The sequence below is a fragment of the Procambarus clarkii genome, chromosome 15, assembly GCF_040958095.1.
Source record: "Procambarus clarkii isolate CNS0578487 chromosome 15, FALCON_Pclarkii_2.0, whole genome shotgun sequence".
NCBI classification, from domain to species: domain Eukaryota; kingdom Metazoa; phylum Arthropoda; class Malacostraca; order Decapoda; family Cambaridae; genus Procambarus; species Procambarus clarkii.
The window spans coordinates 4,881,322-4,898,374 of record NC_091164.1 but is presented as its reverse complement, the minus strand read 5'-3'; the positions used below and the strand labels follow the sequence as shown (position 1 = coordinate 4,898,374).

At 42.5% G+C, this 17,053-nt stretch overlaps 1 protein-coding gene across 1 annotated transcript in view; it reads right to left on the bottom strand.

Moving 5' to 3' along the window:
• Positions 1-5,422: 5,422 nt before the first annotated feature.
• Positions 5,423-17,053, bottom strand: part of Pc (chromodomain protein polycomb) — a 132,444-nt gene continuing 120,813 nt past the window's right edge. The window contains exons 5-6 of the mRNA XM_045743894.2: positions 9,677-10,531; positions 5,423-6,373 (exon numbers count right to left, since the gene is read on the bottom strand). Of these exons, the coding sequence (XP_045599850.2) occupies positions 6,197-6,373; positions 9,677-10,531 (1,032 nt within the window). The 3' untranslated portion in view covers positions 5,423-6,196. The remainder of the gene's footprint in view (positions 6,374-9,676; positions 10,532-17,053) is intronic.

Below are 17,053 nucleotides of genomic sequence, written 5' to 3'. Positions count from 1 at the left end.
GAGAGACGATGGTAAGGTAGTTCTCAAGATGTATCACCATACAGCGCTGGGGTTGACGGAGAGAGGCTCCTCTGAATAGTTGTGACGACCGTAAACTCATTCACCCGGAACTCTGTCACAGGTGCGCCCCCACAGCCACCACCAGGTGTCCTGATCACATCTGGTGTACACACATGTGGTCATAACACAAGTGTAATAACATGTATACGAGGGCAGTCACGCAAACGCACGTGCCATTCCATGTACACGAGGGTGGTCAAGCTTAGAACATGTGCGAACAGGTGTAGGCTATACAAGGGTGGGCAACTACGCAGGTGCAAGTATACGCCTGACATCTGTTAGGAGCACTTGTTAGCATGTCTGAGTGTAAGTTACGTTAGTAACTGTTTAGGTATCGTAAAACCTTGGGGCGTGAAGAGTATAATTATGGTTATATTTTATCACATTATAGACATTGGCTGCTGTTTTTCCTTCACATAAGTCACATTAGAATCTGATGTAAGGTGAAAAATGTAAAATAGAGAACATTTGAGTGCAGCAATGAGCGCGCCCCCTGACGCTAGAGGTGGACATACTTTTACACAAGTGACGGCACAAAGGAATCCAGACTTGCCAGATGGCAACCACAGTAAATTAGGCGTCCGGAGGGAGGGGGGGGGGTTGTAGATGGGCAAGTTGGTTGGGCAGCCGGACTTCACTAATAGCTTTGTTTCTTGCGCTATAATAACCAACGTTACAAATACAGACTACTGTGAAAAGTAACGGCTCATAACTACTGTTTTCTATGCATCGGACTTAATATATATAAATTAGGTTTGTTTCTAATTAGGTTTGTTTGGATTTTTATCCGTTGTCAAATCGAGAAAACGGTCGTGAGCAGAGATGCTTGTCTGCAAGAAATGAGCCCCAGCTCTCGTTGTTAATTTAGATTCAACAAAATTTCCATGTTGCACGGACCCGTGAGCGATCCCCTAATAAGCTCTCGGGCCCCGCTTTTTAAGTATGCCTCCTCATGCAGCGAATTTAGAAACTCTTGTGCCGTGTCGTAAAGTCTTCTTGGATCAGGATAACTTAAGACAAGAGATCAGTGATGACGGCAAGCAGAATGCAAGTGATTTACCAATTTGCATTTACACATAGAGAGCAATGCTCACTTAGTTAATTAAAAGAGCCACCCCTGCGAGCATTGGCTGTTCCAGCTTTACCGAAACATCGACTCTAGTCTTCTAGACGAACGGCGAGACGAATCCGTTAGAGAAGCAGGCTGGCAAGACGTAGGTTTAGTATCCGAGTACATGAAAGTGAACAGAGGCATGAAGAAGGGTAAGGAAACACAATGAAAACTAATTCAGCAAGATTGGGGAAGGGTGAGGGAGTTGTCGGCCAACGCTTGGGAAATGAGTGTAGTGTAGAGGGGCAAGTGCCTGCACAATAAACAATTGTGGGATGAACCTCCCTTTGAACGCGGAGGAATACAGGTATATACATCACCGGCGCTCGCAGCCATGCACCTGCAACCGTCGCAAGAGCCCCCCTCCCCCCCCCCCGATCCTCTCCACAAACTGCAGGTGCACATTTAAATCTGCCGCCGCCTCCCTAACGGCTCCTCGATTCAAACTGCAGCAGCGGCAACGCAAGTCACACTGCAGGCTGGTGGCGGCCTTGGAGGGGGAGGAGGGGGTGTTGGCCTTGTATGGACAGGTGGCCACAAACGTGCCCTGTGTACTGATGTCTCCACCACACACCCGCAAGCACATCCACTTCATCTCAAACACTTCCTTCAATTAACAAAGGATCCTGGTCATCATATTAAATTACTGTGATTGTAATTTCATGGCTATTTACTCGGCCATCATTTAGGAAAAAAATGTTATGCAGGCCACAGCGTATGACGGGCGCCGCCATAACAAGTGGAGGCGTTTGGCGCCCCACCCTTCATTATGGCAACCAGGATACCAATTATGACCTCAAGGATGACCCCTCCACACACGCCAGGCGGTACTGGTCACCAGCAAGACGCAGAAGACAGTAGGAGGGGAGGAAGATGAGTGAGGGAGGAGAAACAGCAGTAATATAAACAACGAAAGAGGAACAGGCAAGCAAAAAAGACATCCTATGAACTGTCTCTCCACGTGTCAACCTTGTCTGCATTGCCAAAGCATTAATATTTCTGTGTGCATTATAAAAATGAACACACATGTAAAATAAGAATAAAGATTTTAATATTTTTTTTTACTTTACAAATAAGTTTAGGTGTGGTTAAGGTGGTGGTGGGGAAGGCTTTAAAGTGTCCCGTCAGACACATTCAAATGCAGACACCCAGACACCAACTCGAACGGAAAAAAGTAATCCAATCAATCTGCAATTTAAGTGATGATAAACTAATTCATTAACAGCTCTCAAGTGGGCAGAGTACGGAAAATCACGAGACTTTGCAGTAGCCAGACACACGAGAAATGAAATGACCTAAAGGGAAGAGAGCTTCATCGGCGACCATTAGATAGGCGGGTGAAAAGGATGGTCAACCCACTCTACATCCACCCTCATTTCTACCTGGAGACGGTTCCGAGAGTTGTTCTACTGCCTCAAGCCCAGCCTGGAGCCAGGCTTGTAACTTGGTCCAATTCTGTAGTACTCTGCCACAGCTCCTGGGATCCACCCTGACTTCTCTACCAAGCCCACGAGCTAATTTCATACTTGTGTAAAAGAAGGGGAAAGGGGCCTCCAAGCTTCAGGAAAAGGGATAATTTCATGGGCCAATGTTTGACGCCATGTCTGTTCAACTAAGGTACCATGTGTAATTTTTGGGTGACTGGCGGGTCCTGCAGGATCTTGCGATCAATTATAATGGCTGCGAGAAAGCATGTATGAGAGAGACTACACACAAGCAAGAACCAAAACCACTGCACGAAACGAAGGAAGCGTCACAAAATGTTAAATCCAATTAAAACAAACCAAAATATTTTTCTTTAATAAATATTAATGTTGCATATGTTTCCTCGAAAATAAATACTGTATATAAATTTGTCTTATAATTTATTTTGCTTTGCACCGCTCATGTCTCTTTCAAGATAAACAAAAATAAATTCCTTAATGCTACAAAGTCCTTTATATCCCACACGTGATACTTTGAGAAAATGACTAGAAACAAGAAGGTTCCGATACATAAAGACTACTGAATGTTACAGCTCAAGAGGCACAGGTTCGTTTTTTAATGAAATACAAGTACAGTTTAACGTCTGAAAAGGCATTATTTGCCATTGTTCCCATGTAGTTCTAATATGTCAATTTAGATTCTCGGCTGAAAATTTAGGCGTCCGTGTGGATAATGTGGCCGAAACAAAGAGACAAATCAAGAAAGGTCAGAGTAGAGAAGCTGTGAAATCTTAACTGATCAAGCTAGCATCTGAGCAAGTAATGATAAAACCTGCTAAGGAAATACTAAGTTTGGTTACAATATTACTTTGCTATTGATCCAACTATCCAAACTGGATAGACATTATATACTCCAGTTTTTCCAAAGCAGATTCAAGTATCCTACATATTTTAACATTTCATTGTCGTAATCAGTGAGATTTCATAAGATCAGCAACAAAGAGTAGTGGCAACTTGCAGAATGCTCTCCATTAAGAACAAGCTGTTAAGTGGTATTTAGGATGGGCAGATATACGCGCGCGCACACCGCGTCTCACACTTGGGGTATATATATACCGGTCTTTCTTGGGATAAACATAGTTTCACCAGGTATATACGCCAGTTTCGCAAGGCATATATTATACAAGGTTTTGCAAGGTCTGATTATACCAGGCTCACGCGGTATATATACATCAGTCATACACGGTATATATAACTTATCATGTGGTGTGTGTATGTACAATGTGTATATACTACACACACCACATGGCTATATTTACTATGTTACATACTAACAAAATGCATCAAGTATATGTACAGACTAAGATATATATATCTTGCTCTCTCATGCCCCATATACACAGATTTTCCCCTGGAAAAGAAACTACTACTACACAAAGTATATTTTGACTGAAGACACAGACATTCTTTCCTTAAGTAATATTATAAAAAGTCTTCCATTAAAATGTAACGCACTGACTTAGGTAAATATAAACAAATAGAAAATATAAGAATATTAAGCATACTCCAACAAACGGAGGAACAAGTAGTCACAAATTGGTCATAAAAGTATAAAGCTCATTTTAAGTCATCATATATTTAGTCCTTCGGGTCACTGATGTCATATAGAGTCAACAAAAGTCATTGGATGTACACAATAAAATGGGATGCATATGTAGATATATATATATATATATACACGTGTGTATATGTATGTGTATATATATATACACATGTATATACATATAATGTATTATATATATAATGTATATATATATTAAATAATACAGTATACATATATTATCATGGACGAGGAGATAGCCAACTGTCAGAGCTATAGGAGAGGTGGCCCAAGAATATTACTCTGGGGGAATGACGTAGGGTGAGTGTGGCACAGAAATATGGATATTCTGTGTGATAGTCGTGTGGACACCCGAACACAGTAGAAGGCATCCACAAGCAAAAAAGGCTGAGCCTGAGGGCTTTGTACCACGAGTTCCATGATGGATTATAAGAGTGTAAGGAGGAATCCATTTAACATACAAAAGGGCCACCTACTCCCCATGTCGACCACAGGCACACACCTCGCCCGACACCATGATCACTGCTATCATTAACTGCATAAAGGGTGCCTTGTGACGCACATACAATCCATCGCCAAGGCATTAGGAAATTGGTTCCACAGTTATAACACCAAAATTCCATCTCGACAGAGCTAGGGTAAGTGGGATGGTAACTCCATGGCTCTGACACTAATTATTTCATTTGCAACTACACAAAATAATTTCTAAAGTATATTACTCATTTAATATAATATCCTCTACTCAGTCGAGCCATGACTCTAGTTGACCATTCTTTGTTTACACCTACTGCTGGAGGTACACCTTCAGCATCTCTTGATTGTACACTCGAGCCTTTATCTAGAAACCGGTGGAGATAACTCACGTGTTAGTAATTATGCGAGTGTTGCCATAAGTTTACAGAATTTGATCACAATGTGTCTGGCAAAAACCAGCGGGACCTACATACAAATTATGTAAAAAATGGTTATCACTCAATTTGTAAAGCGAGCAACCCCACTTCCTGTGCAAACCAGGTAAGCCTATTGCCTTCTCGAGGTTCGACTGTCTTGCATCCTCCAGGTGCTTCTTCCGCAACACAAACCAGTTGCTCTTTGCTACTTCATCACAGTACTCATTATATCACAACTCAAGAATTTGTTTTTCTATTTAATACAAGATCATAAAAAGTGTATTTCCTTAGTATCGTACATTTATAAGCATTTTCCTTTTCGACATCTCACAACTTCTTGCTTTAAACTGACAGCGTAATAAGGTTGGCCAAAAACACATATTTCACAGTGGAATAAGGACACTAGTACACAGCACATTTTCTGTAAAGTGAAGGTGCGGATCTTGAGCGCAGCAATAACAGTCCATTCTCCCCAATGGCATCATTCATATTTAATTCACTTCAGCTTTGAAGCTGGGGTTGGTATAAATTTCCTGTGTATCAACATGTTAATGAATAACATAAATGGTCCCAGAATTTGTTAACTCATTAATATTAAACGTAGACTGAATTTACTTCTACACCCACAACCGAATTAAGTTATTAACAAATGTCTATTCTAGCCAATATACACTTTTAAAGTACTTGAACATTCCACTCAAGTAGTCTGATCTGCCAACCACCAATACTGGAAGACTATCTTTTGTTAATACTTTTTGGTGTCTCAAACACCTTGAAAAAACCTCGTCAGAATGATGGGTTAAGTTTATGCGCAGCCAGAATGAATTCCTTGAAATTACGAAGAAAAACAACTGGCAATCACTGAACGCATCAGTGTTAAGGGGGGGGAGGGGGCGTGCCGAGAGGGGAGGATGCCACAGTGGGCTGCCGGAAGCCGCACGTCAGCCGTCACTACTTCACGTACACATTGCTTTCTTCGCACTTTAATTATGCAAAACATTTCCACGGGTATGCACAGTATACACATAGCAAGTGATTCTCTTAAGTTGCATGCTCGTTCCCAGCAGCGAGGGTATGGTCGGGAGCCACATCATTTGATGGACGACTGGGAGTTCTGGTTCTCGTCAGTGCCCTTGAAGAACCCCTGGCGAGTCTTGCACTCCCGGATGGTCACGGTGATGAGGTTGGCCGTCACGTCGGTGATGAAGATCTCGTCTGCTAGGGGGTTCCTCTTGTACCAGTAACTCGGGTCCGGCGCCACTAACACCTGCAACGGGAAAGAGAGAGCGTTATTCACTATGCTATAAAGCAAATAATACAGTATATTTGTTTTCTTCAGTAAGCTTTCCTTTATAAAAACAAAAGGAAATATCTGCGGCTCCTCTGTTATTATTTGATTGCATTTTACTGATGCACGAAATGCGAGACAGAAGTCATTTAATTAACACCACTTACAATAAGATAAACAATAAAAATTAACAAAATATATCACATAATATGATACTGTTTCTATTAGACACCTTTTGTAATTAATAGTTTTTTAAATGTTAGATTAATTAGTTCGAAAGTTATGAAGAGGAATTTATGCAACTCTTGTGTTTATGAAATAACAATCGGTAACCATATTTTAAGGTTTGGTTTACAATCTCGGTTCAACTTTATGATAAAGGTGAAAACAGAACCAATATGTGAATTTTGGTTCGAGGTTAAGACATCAATCTCTGGAGGGATATTAAGACATCCACTACACTTTACCGGCTAAGACAAAAGTAAACATTCAGTGTACATCACCGAGGAGCCGGGTGCGCCTCTCACTATATATCCCATCAGATTTGTGGGTTGATACTACACCGAAGCTGTCTCCCGAAGCCAAAATAAAACCGATATCGGAGGAATATCGGTTTTAACTCCACCCTTTACTCCCTAGTTCCTGCCAGGTGCACATTTGGATGCACGTAATTGCACATGCTCTTATGTATGCGTTTGTTTACAGAATTGCGTGCGTACAAGTGTACATGCTAGCAAGTGTATGCGTGTATATAAACATACGCACACATGGGTGTCCCACTGCATTCTTCAGCCGTGCGCCGCAAATATAGAACGCACTCGCCAAAAATACCACATTCTCTACACAAACGCAAAGCTGTCAACAACAGCGGGGGCAAACTTTAGCCCGAATATAACGTGTTAATTACTGAACTTGGAAGTCATTTGTAATAATGCAATGAATTGTTAAACACAAAGTGGTAGCTACCCAATCGTGGAGACACTTAGCCTAATAGCATGTCATTTTTGGCGTATGTACAAAAAGTGGATTGCTTCCAAATTTGTTTTAATTGACATCTTAGAGCATGCCTTGTTTAATTGTTCTATTACTTTACCACGCCCGTCACTTACACCGAGAACATTGTTGTACTTAATAGCACGTAATGCTGGGAAATTAGGCAGCCCTCGTAGGCAAGGACCGTTTTGCCTAAAAAAGCGTTTTTTTGTATAATATACTTTCTCTATAAATATTAGTCTTAACTTTAATTAACATTATATTAAATATATTAATTACTATGGCCAAGTGGGCCTATTTTATTTAATAAGGCAGATTTTAGAAATAATGGGCATATTTAGAAAAGATTCCAAAGTTATTTTGCTCAAAATTAATATCATTTATGTCTCGTTCATTAAACTGAACATATCAATCCAGAAGAAAACCTAAACAATAATTTAAGGGAAATTCGCTTTACCGACCACAGTTGGGTGATAAACACATTATAATGTTACTGGGTTAGATAAATGATTTTGGCATGAATCTTCTCCATAATTTGTGTTCACTTGGGAATAGTAAAAAAAAAAAAAAAAAAAAAAAAAAAAAAAAAAAAAAAAAAAAAAAAAAAAAATATAGGCCTGGCGGGCGTTAGTGCCTAAGCTGTAAAACAAACCGAATTTTCATGAAATACTAGATTTTTTTAATTATTTTTCTTGGAATAAACCTTTCTATTATATATGATTTTTTTATTCGATTCAAAACTAAGTTTTAGTTTCGGCTTTATTAAACCTAACCTAACCTAACCTAACCTAGCTAACATAACCAATTCAGCAATTCATGTTCTTAATGTTAATTGGAATTAACTAATGTGCAAATAAATATTTGAAAATGACGAGTCACTGCCTATTAGGCATATCGGGTCTTGCATACTAGGCCACGTAGTGCCTACTACTAGAGGGAACGAAGCCTTTGCTAAGAATTATAGACCAATCACATTAACGTCCCACATAATAAAAGTTAAGAGCGTGATCAAGAATCAGTCAGATCTTCAGTGTTTGAGACCAATGACCTCCACAACCCAGGCCCAACATGGATTTAGAGCGGGAATATCATTATGCCTTTCGTAGCTACTCGAGTACTATGAGAAAATTACTGATGCATAAAAGAAAAACAATGCAGATGCGGTGTACAAAATTATACCTTATTTTTACATTTAGCTTTGCAAAAGCATTTAATGTGGGCATAGACTGAGAGCCCATAAAATGTTCGATCCCCATCACCAGGGATCGAACCCAGACCCTAGGATTACGAGTGCATAGTGCTGTCCACTCAGCTATCAGACCCCCCACAGCTGTGTGTGTGTGTCTGTCTCACTCTTTATTAAATATATACAGTAATAGTGTAATGTGTGGATGGTCGCTAGTGAGAGGAGCTCAGCAGTGTGAAATACTAAAAATATAATAGTTACTCCTTTACTATGAGAAAGGGGCATGGATTGAGAAACCTGTTAAACAATGGCAGAATTGTCTGCTTTATGCGAGTATGGGCAAAATATGGACACTAGGAAATTCCTGTTTACCCAAGGTCGGTGAATAATGATGTATATTAGTATAAAACAAATTGTTTTGAAATGTTTGTTTTCCAAAATATTTTGCTGCGTAGCCGGCCGGCAGTGCCAAGGTTGTCGTGGGAGGTCTGAATGTGGCCCTGGCGCTTTTCCCTTTTTGAATTCTGGTGACTGACCAGCCTATGTTCATCCCATACCCCAGACTATTCCCTCTGCCAATTTGGATGACGTTAGCCCAAAGTGTATGTCATCCAACTTTGGACAGACACTTCTTTTATTATATATATATATATATATATATATATATATATATATATATATATATATATATATATATATATATATATATATATATATATATAATGAATAAAGCTAGGTTTATATATATATAATGAATAAAGCTAGGTTTATAAAGTGTGGTTCATGAAGCGAAACATTACTGCCAGTCAAAATAGTTTAGAATGAATGTGGGGTTATTATTATAAGCAAAGAACGATGACAAAATGGCACATTACACTAACAATACAACATTTATGTGATGACAAAATTGAAACAAGGGTAATTTAGAGACTGCCCCAGCTGCTGTTACTCTCCCCGTTCCTTGCAAGGGCCTCATACCATCAATAATCTCACTGCTTTACCCCCACTTTTAAAAATGAAGTCTAACGCGTTACAAATGACTGTTGTTGTGCAACTACCAAATCCTAGAATGACAGACATGGGAAAAGCATGAATGTTCTTACCTCTTCCTCTTCCTCCTCTTCCTCCTCCTCCTCCTCCTCTTCGCCTGGGCCTTCCACAGTTTCTTCAACACTCTCGCTTTCGTAGACGCCAGCCTCGTGGTCCTCCTTGACGGCAGGTTCCGTGGAGTTGGTGAGGGGCTCGAGAACGTCGCCATTGACGTGCGGGGTGTCTGGGACTTGTGTTGCTGGCACCGCAGGTTCGCTGGCCGCCTTGCCCGTCGCAGGCTCTGACGTCGGGGTGGTGGGAGGCGGACTTTTTGGCGTCTTGGGCGTCTGAGGTGCTGGGGACGTTGGTGCGGAGGGCGTGCCTGTCGACTGCGGCGTTTTGGGCGACGTTTTGGGCGACTTGTGTTGGTCCTCTCGGGCGTGTGATGGCGATTTGGGAGAGGTCAGTCGCGGCAACTTGGGCGGCGGACTGTCTCTACTTTCCTTAACGATGGCTACGCCCAATTTGCCATCTCGCAGTGGCTCAGCTTTGCGTTTACCGGACGGTGGAGGCGTAGTGACAGGAGGTGAAGAGGAAGATGATGTGGTGGTACTTGTAGTAGTGGTGGTAGTGGTAGTTGCTGTGGTGGTGGCGGTAGATGGGGAAGGAGAGGGAGAGGAGGAGGAGGATGATGATGAGGTGGTTGTTGTGGTAGTGGTAGTTGTGGCGGTGGGGGTGGTGGTAGTAGTGGTGGTGGTGGCGGCGGTGTCAACATCGGTGGTGTCATCGTCGTAGTCCTCCTCCTCTTCCTCCTCCTCCTCCTCGGTGCCAGTGTCCAGCTCGACACGGCTGCTGCTGCTGCTGCTGCTGGTACTCCTCTCCGCCGCCGCTGCTGCCGCCGCCGCCAGAGTGCTGCTCCTCGTGTTCTCCTGCAACACAACAAATCATCCCACTCAATACAGGTAAACCTAGCACCTCACTGCAAAAAAGCAATGTTTAGGTCACCACCCTTATAACTATTACAAACTTTAGGCAATAAAACCTATAACTAGTACACCACACATGTAAACTGCTTACCCTACAGAACACGGGAGTCCGGCTCCTCAACTCATTATGTAACCAACCTTCATGTTAACTATCTAAAACTGAAATTCTGCAAGTAGCTCTTCAATTATATCAAATTGGATTAGAAATTTGGATTAAAGACCTGCCCGAAACGCTATGCGTGCTAGTGGCTATACAAGAATATAAGAACTATTGTATAATATATATATATATATATATATATATATATATATATATATATATATATATATATATATATATATATATATATATATATATCTCAGGGATGGCATGCAAGACACAACGAGGTCAATGATATCAAGAGAAGCCTCGCCTTAGCTCAATGCCCAGCTGAGAGAGAACCTCGTATCCTAGGGGACCAAAACCCGGATTTCCCCGCACTTCGCCCTGATGGCATCACCATATACTCCTGGAAGGAGGGTAGACAGTTGGTGTGGGACTACACATGTGTATCCACCCTGGCTGACACCTATGTACACTTCGGAGCTGATCAAGCAGGTGGGGCGGCCAACCACAGGGAACTAGCAAAATCAGCCTAGTACAGGCGATTGAAAGGTCGATGCACCTTTGTTCCCATAGCGTCTGAGATGCATGGCCCCTGGGGCAAGAGTGCCTTGGGATTTATCAAGGAATTGGGCTCCAAGCTCATTGACGTCAAAATACCCAAGAGCTGCCAGTTTTTTGTTTCAGCGCCTCAGTGTGGCAATCCAGAAGGGAAACGCCTGCTACATCTTCGGTTCCTGCCCGGAAGTACAGGAGCTTCAAGAGACACAACCTTTAAGCACTCTTTGTATCAACCAATGTATATCTTGTAATCTTTAAATACATAATAAAACAAAAAAAATCAAGAGGAAGGGGGTGGTAGGAGAAAAGCACAGAAACTGAATTGGAGGGGACCTAAACATTCCCTATAATGCGTTGTGTGTGGTTTCCTCCGAGGCTAAGTGTTCCCTTCTTCCAGCCAGAGGTGGTACTCCCTTTCCCTTTGATATATATATATAATATATACACACACACACACACATACATACATATACACACACTTCCTCACTTCCCGCCTTCAACCCCGCCCTCACCACCCTCACACTGGTGCCTAGAGCTGTGGCACCCTGACCCAGCTGGCTCTCGCACGACCCCTGAGCCTTCAACCAACCCGTCCTCTTAAAAATAACGTCACTTTTGGCTCGTATGCGCACTATGGCCAAATTTGGACGTAATTTGAAATGAAATCCACTCACAAAAGTGACGTTCTGTTCCGTTTTCTATTTGAGTCGTCCGGCGTACGCGCAGAGGTTATAAGAGGGCACTTTAAATTAACGTTTTTCATAACGTTTCGAAACTTTATGAGAATTTCCTGCCCACCTAACCTATCAGAGGACCCTTAACTTACTGTTGTTGAAAAAAAAAAATCCCAAATTTATTTTCATATTTTTTTCAATTTCAAATTACGTCCAAATTCGGCCATACGGGCAAACGGCCAAAAGCGACGTTCTTTTTAAGAGGACAGGTTGCTTCAACAACACACACGAGTTAGCGGGGCAAAATATGACCATTACCCTGTCTCATATTGTGCCCTCGTTTGTAAGAAACGTTGTTACATCTAGACTTGGTGTTACTGACTGATCGAATGACGTAAGAAAAACTTGTTCCGTATCAACGAGGTCGTTGACACCGGATATACAGACATGATACAAAACCATGTATGTATAATGACTTACTGTTAATATATAGCCCTTGAAATACAACGTTCTCTGTAACTAGCTGACATTGTAATTATAAGGTGTGAAGGATAGATGAAATTGTTTATGTAATAATCTAAGTTGAGGTCTGATAAAGACCTTTTGTACCCTCTGTAATGCTTTTTGCGCTACCGCTCACAGGATTAGTATGGGGTGCACAATAAACTGTGAGTGTGGGGGTGAGTATGGGGCAACATTAAAAAAAAAAATCACGATACAAAACTATCAAGGTTTCTAGCTGTCGACTCTGCTTCCCAACATGAAAACTCGCGCGGGATTTCTTTTTTGTTATCAACCTCAGGCTTGGCCATTTATTTATACAATGATAACCAACATATACATACATGTTCTGGTCTCCTTGGACATGATAATAGAGATCTGTTCTGCTACATATACTATACGGATTACTGTGCACTCAACCAGAGATAATTTTGGGGTGCTTTTACAATATCACAAATTGCGATGCTAGGCAGCACATCAAATTATATATGCCCTGCAGGGATAAGTCAAGAGAGATGCGAAAGCACAAAACATTACTGATCACTCAACTACAGGCGATAATGGTGCTGTGGTTTGCACCGTAACCAATATGACCACAGGGATCATCCCTCCCTCTGGTTTACTTGTGGCTCGTTTGAAGTGTCTTGCTTCATGCAGGTCGGCGTTCAATCCCCGACCGTCCAAGTGGTTGGGCACCATTCCTTCCCCCCAGTCCCATCCCAAATCCTTATCCTGACCCCTTCCCAGTGCTATATAGTCGTAATGGCTTGCTCACCTGATAGTTCCTTTCGTTCGTGTTCAAGTGTTTTCAACTCTGGCAGTCCGTCATGGCGATGGACTGGTCAGTAAGGTTATTGATAAAATAATCATATGATTGATTTTGTTAATGTGTTATGCACCCTATACCAATCCCGTGGGCGGTAGTGGAAAAGGTTACAGAGGTGCACAATGGGCTCTAGCAATAAGTATAGAAGCCCTTCAGAAAATACCCAATGAAATAAATCTACAATCCCACCTACCCTTCATAATGTTCAATTAAAATATAACTGCAAGTAACATACTGTATCGTAACCCAAAAATTGTAAATATAAATCTTGCTCTGAAGTCGGTGCCAAAAGCACGGTAAATTATCCCAGAGAAAAAGGCGGGAAACTGGTGCGGGTGGCGGGCGTACGATGTTTTGTGAGAGGCGCGGGAAGGCGGACCAACACCAGCCCAGCAGCCTGCTCTAGCAGGAATACGTAAGCACGGACAGACATGCGACACAGACAGCCGCTACACAGCCTTCCCTCACCCCCCCCCCCCCTGACACACACACACACACACACACACACACACACACACACACAGCACGTGATGAACTACCTATCACACAGAAAGCACAGAATAATTAATGTGATTCCAGAGAACATAACTAAGGAGAGTAACGAGTGTATCTCTCTCAAGGGAGAGATACACTCAAGACCAATACCGTTGTTTCCGTCATATAACAAAGATGTAACTATCAATGCTTGATGATTCAAATCTGTTGAGGCGATTTACAACAGAAGACTATTACAGAATGCCCCAAGTGGACTTTTGACAACCTAGAGGAGTCTGAGAAATGACTGCTCGACATTTTTCATACAAATGCAAGGTGTTGAGATTTGAAACGTGAATGAGGAAGCCACAGGGAGAGTATATGATGAAGGGAAGACAAATGCTTCAGTCAGGCAAAGTTAAACTATATGGTAGAAGTAACCACCAAGCCTATCGTTGGAGGCCATTAACGCTAAGATACCAGTGGTGTTTGCAAAGCTGATTGGGGGGGGGGGGGGGGGATCGTGTAGCCTTCTGGCTTCTGGACAAGGAAACTTCAAGGACATTCACATTACTTTTGTTAGACCACCACTAGAACATATTTCCTACTCAAGTGTGGCATTCCCATCTCAAAACGCACAAAGAAGTTTGATACAAAATTGGACGCTCAACTTAAAAGGACCGAGCTACGAGTGAATATAAACTCAAAGGGGACCAGATAACACTAACTCCTTACATAACTTAATAAGTAGGTATGATAATAAACAAAGGTTTACGAGCAATGCCAAAGGCGGCCGGGTCAGGGAGCTGAAGCTCGCCTTACAAGTACAAATAGTGCATAAAACAGCCATTTCATTACTATAACATCGAACTAACAATAATTCGTCAGACCAGACAAGGCTGCCGTTTGACCTTACAAGTACATTTAGGTTATTACATATAGGCGAGTAGAGGAGCGCGGCCAGGTTGAGTAAAGACCAGCTAGCGACAGCTGCACATCAGACCGGCCATCCAGACCTCAATCCCATTCCTTAATCCAGCTTCTACTAACGCGCTCATGATACACCAACTCAAAACACCATTAATCCACGTGATTGGGCAGATTCGCGATGCTATCTTAGCGCCAACACTAACCAGAATTTGCGAGAAAACGAAAGATGATACGGGTTGTGTTAGACGCGGGTGAGAGGGAGGACCTTGGGAGAGGAGAGGGGGATTTGAAGCCAAGCGTGCGAGGATACGAACGTATAGCCGCCAGCTGCCGGGGGAGAATCGACGAACGGAGCTGTATTGGTGTGATCAGAAGCCTCTCATCCCTACGGCTTTGTCCCTCTCTCACTTGCGTGTGCACCCCCCCCCCTCCACCTCTTTCCCTCGCACGCAAATGTAACACGCGCACACACGCCACAACACGCACCGTGGGGTATACAAGCATACATTCGTGAAGCAAGAGCGAGAAAAGACTCGATACAAAAGGAAAAATGTCGAAGGTCAGTGATGAATGCAAGACACGCATGCACATACGACTAAGTACACACGCACATACACACACACACCTTACCTTGGCGGGATGTCTATACTCTCAACCACAACCAACTCCCGTGCCTGCCTGCTTGTGATGTACCTGCCTGCTTGTGATGTACCTGCCTGCAGGTTTGAATGTCGCCTTGGAGGCTGGCCTAAAAATGCCTCGGTTACTGTTTACAAACTACTCCCTGCTGGCAACAGCATAGCAAGGTGTACCACCAGCAGGAACACATTAAAGAGGCAACAACAGAACTATCAGAATCAAACAAACAGGGGCGATAACAGGACCAGATTACAACACACCACCCACCTTTCCCTCCATAACTGCTCAACTCTGAGTACGCACCATTCCTGTGCCAGGTAAGTCCACTATGGGCTCACCATAGCCCATGCTACTTGGAATGTGTTCCGAGTAACTGAATCTATAACAACATCCTCATCTCGGAGTAAGAAGACAGGAGGCCATGGTGGGGCGGGTGGCCTCCTTCACAACCTACCCTTTAGTAGCCTGATGAAAGCGAAAAAATATACCTTGTATTTACATCGCCATGCATTACGCCCACATGCGTCATAGCGAAAAGATTCGCCAGTTGTTTTAGAGTTAGCTACTCGGAACGACATGTCCATGTAGCACGGGGTATAGTGAGCCCCGTCAAGGGTTCGCCAGGAGAGGGGGTTGTTAAATCCACTTGACGTAAGCACGTCACGCTTAACACCCACCAATATCGAACACTTCAACCTGATGGAGTTCATAGATTCCTAATAAGCACGTTTATGTTCAAGAGTCAAGACAGCGTATAAAGTTGCAAAAATCTATACGAACTAACGCTAAACTTTTCATGGTGTAAAGAGCACGTAATCAATCACGTGCTCAAGTCAATTGCAGCCCTTTTTCAGTGGCATTTTTTTTTTTTGCCGGTTAAGAGGTTCGATATTCTCGTTATCGTTTAACATGTGATATCGTAAACAATGAGGCAGAGAACACCAGTTCCTCGTGGCTATAAACATTACCCACCATCCCAAGGCCAACATATCTGCCACACACCACTACAATACCAACATATCTGCCACACACCACTACAATACCAATATATCTGCCACATACCACTACAATACCAACATATCTGCCACATACCACTACAATACCAACATATCTGTCACACCACTACAATACCAATATATCTGCCACACACCACTACAATACCAACATATCTGCCACACACCACTACAATACCAATATATCTGCCACATACCACTACAATACCAATATATCTGCCACATACCACTACAATACCAATATATCTGCCACATACCACTACAATACCAATATATCTGCCACATACCACTACAATACCAACATATCTGTCACACACCACTACAATACCAACATATCTGCCACATACCACTACAATACCAACATATCTGCCACACACCACTACAATACCAATATATCTGTCACACACCACTACAATACCAATATATCTGCCACACACCACTACAATACCAACATATCTGCCACACACCACTACAATACCAACATATCTGCCACATACCACTACAATACCAACATATCTGCCACACACCACTACAATACCAACATATCTGCCACACACCACTACAATACCAACATATCTGCCACACACCACTACAATACCAACATATCTGCCACATACCACTACAATACCAACATATCTGCCACACACCACTACAATACCAACATATCTGTCACACACCACTACAATACCAACATATCTGCCACACACCACTACAATACCAACATATCTCCCACATACCACTACA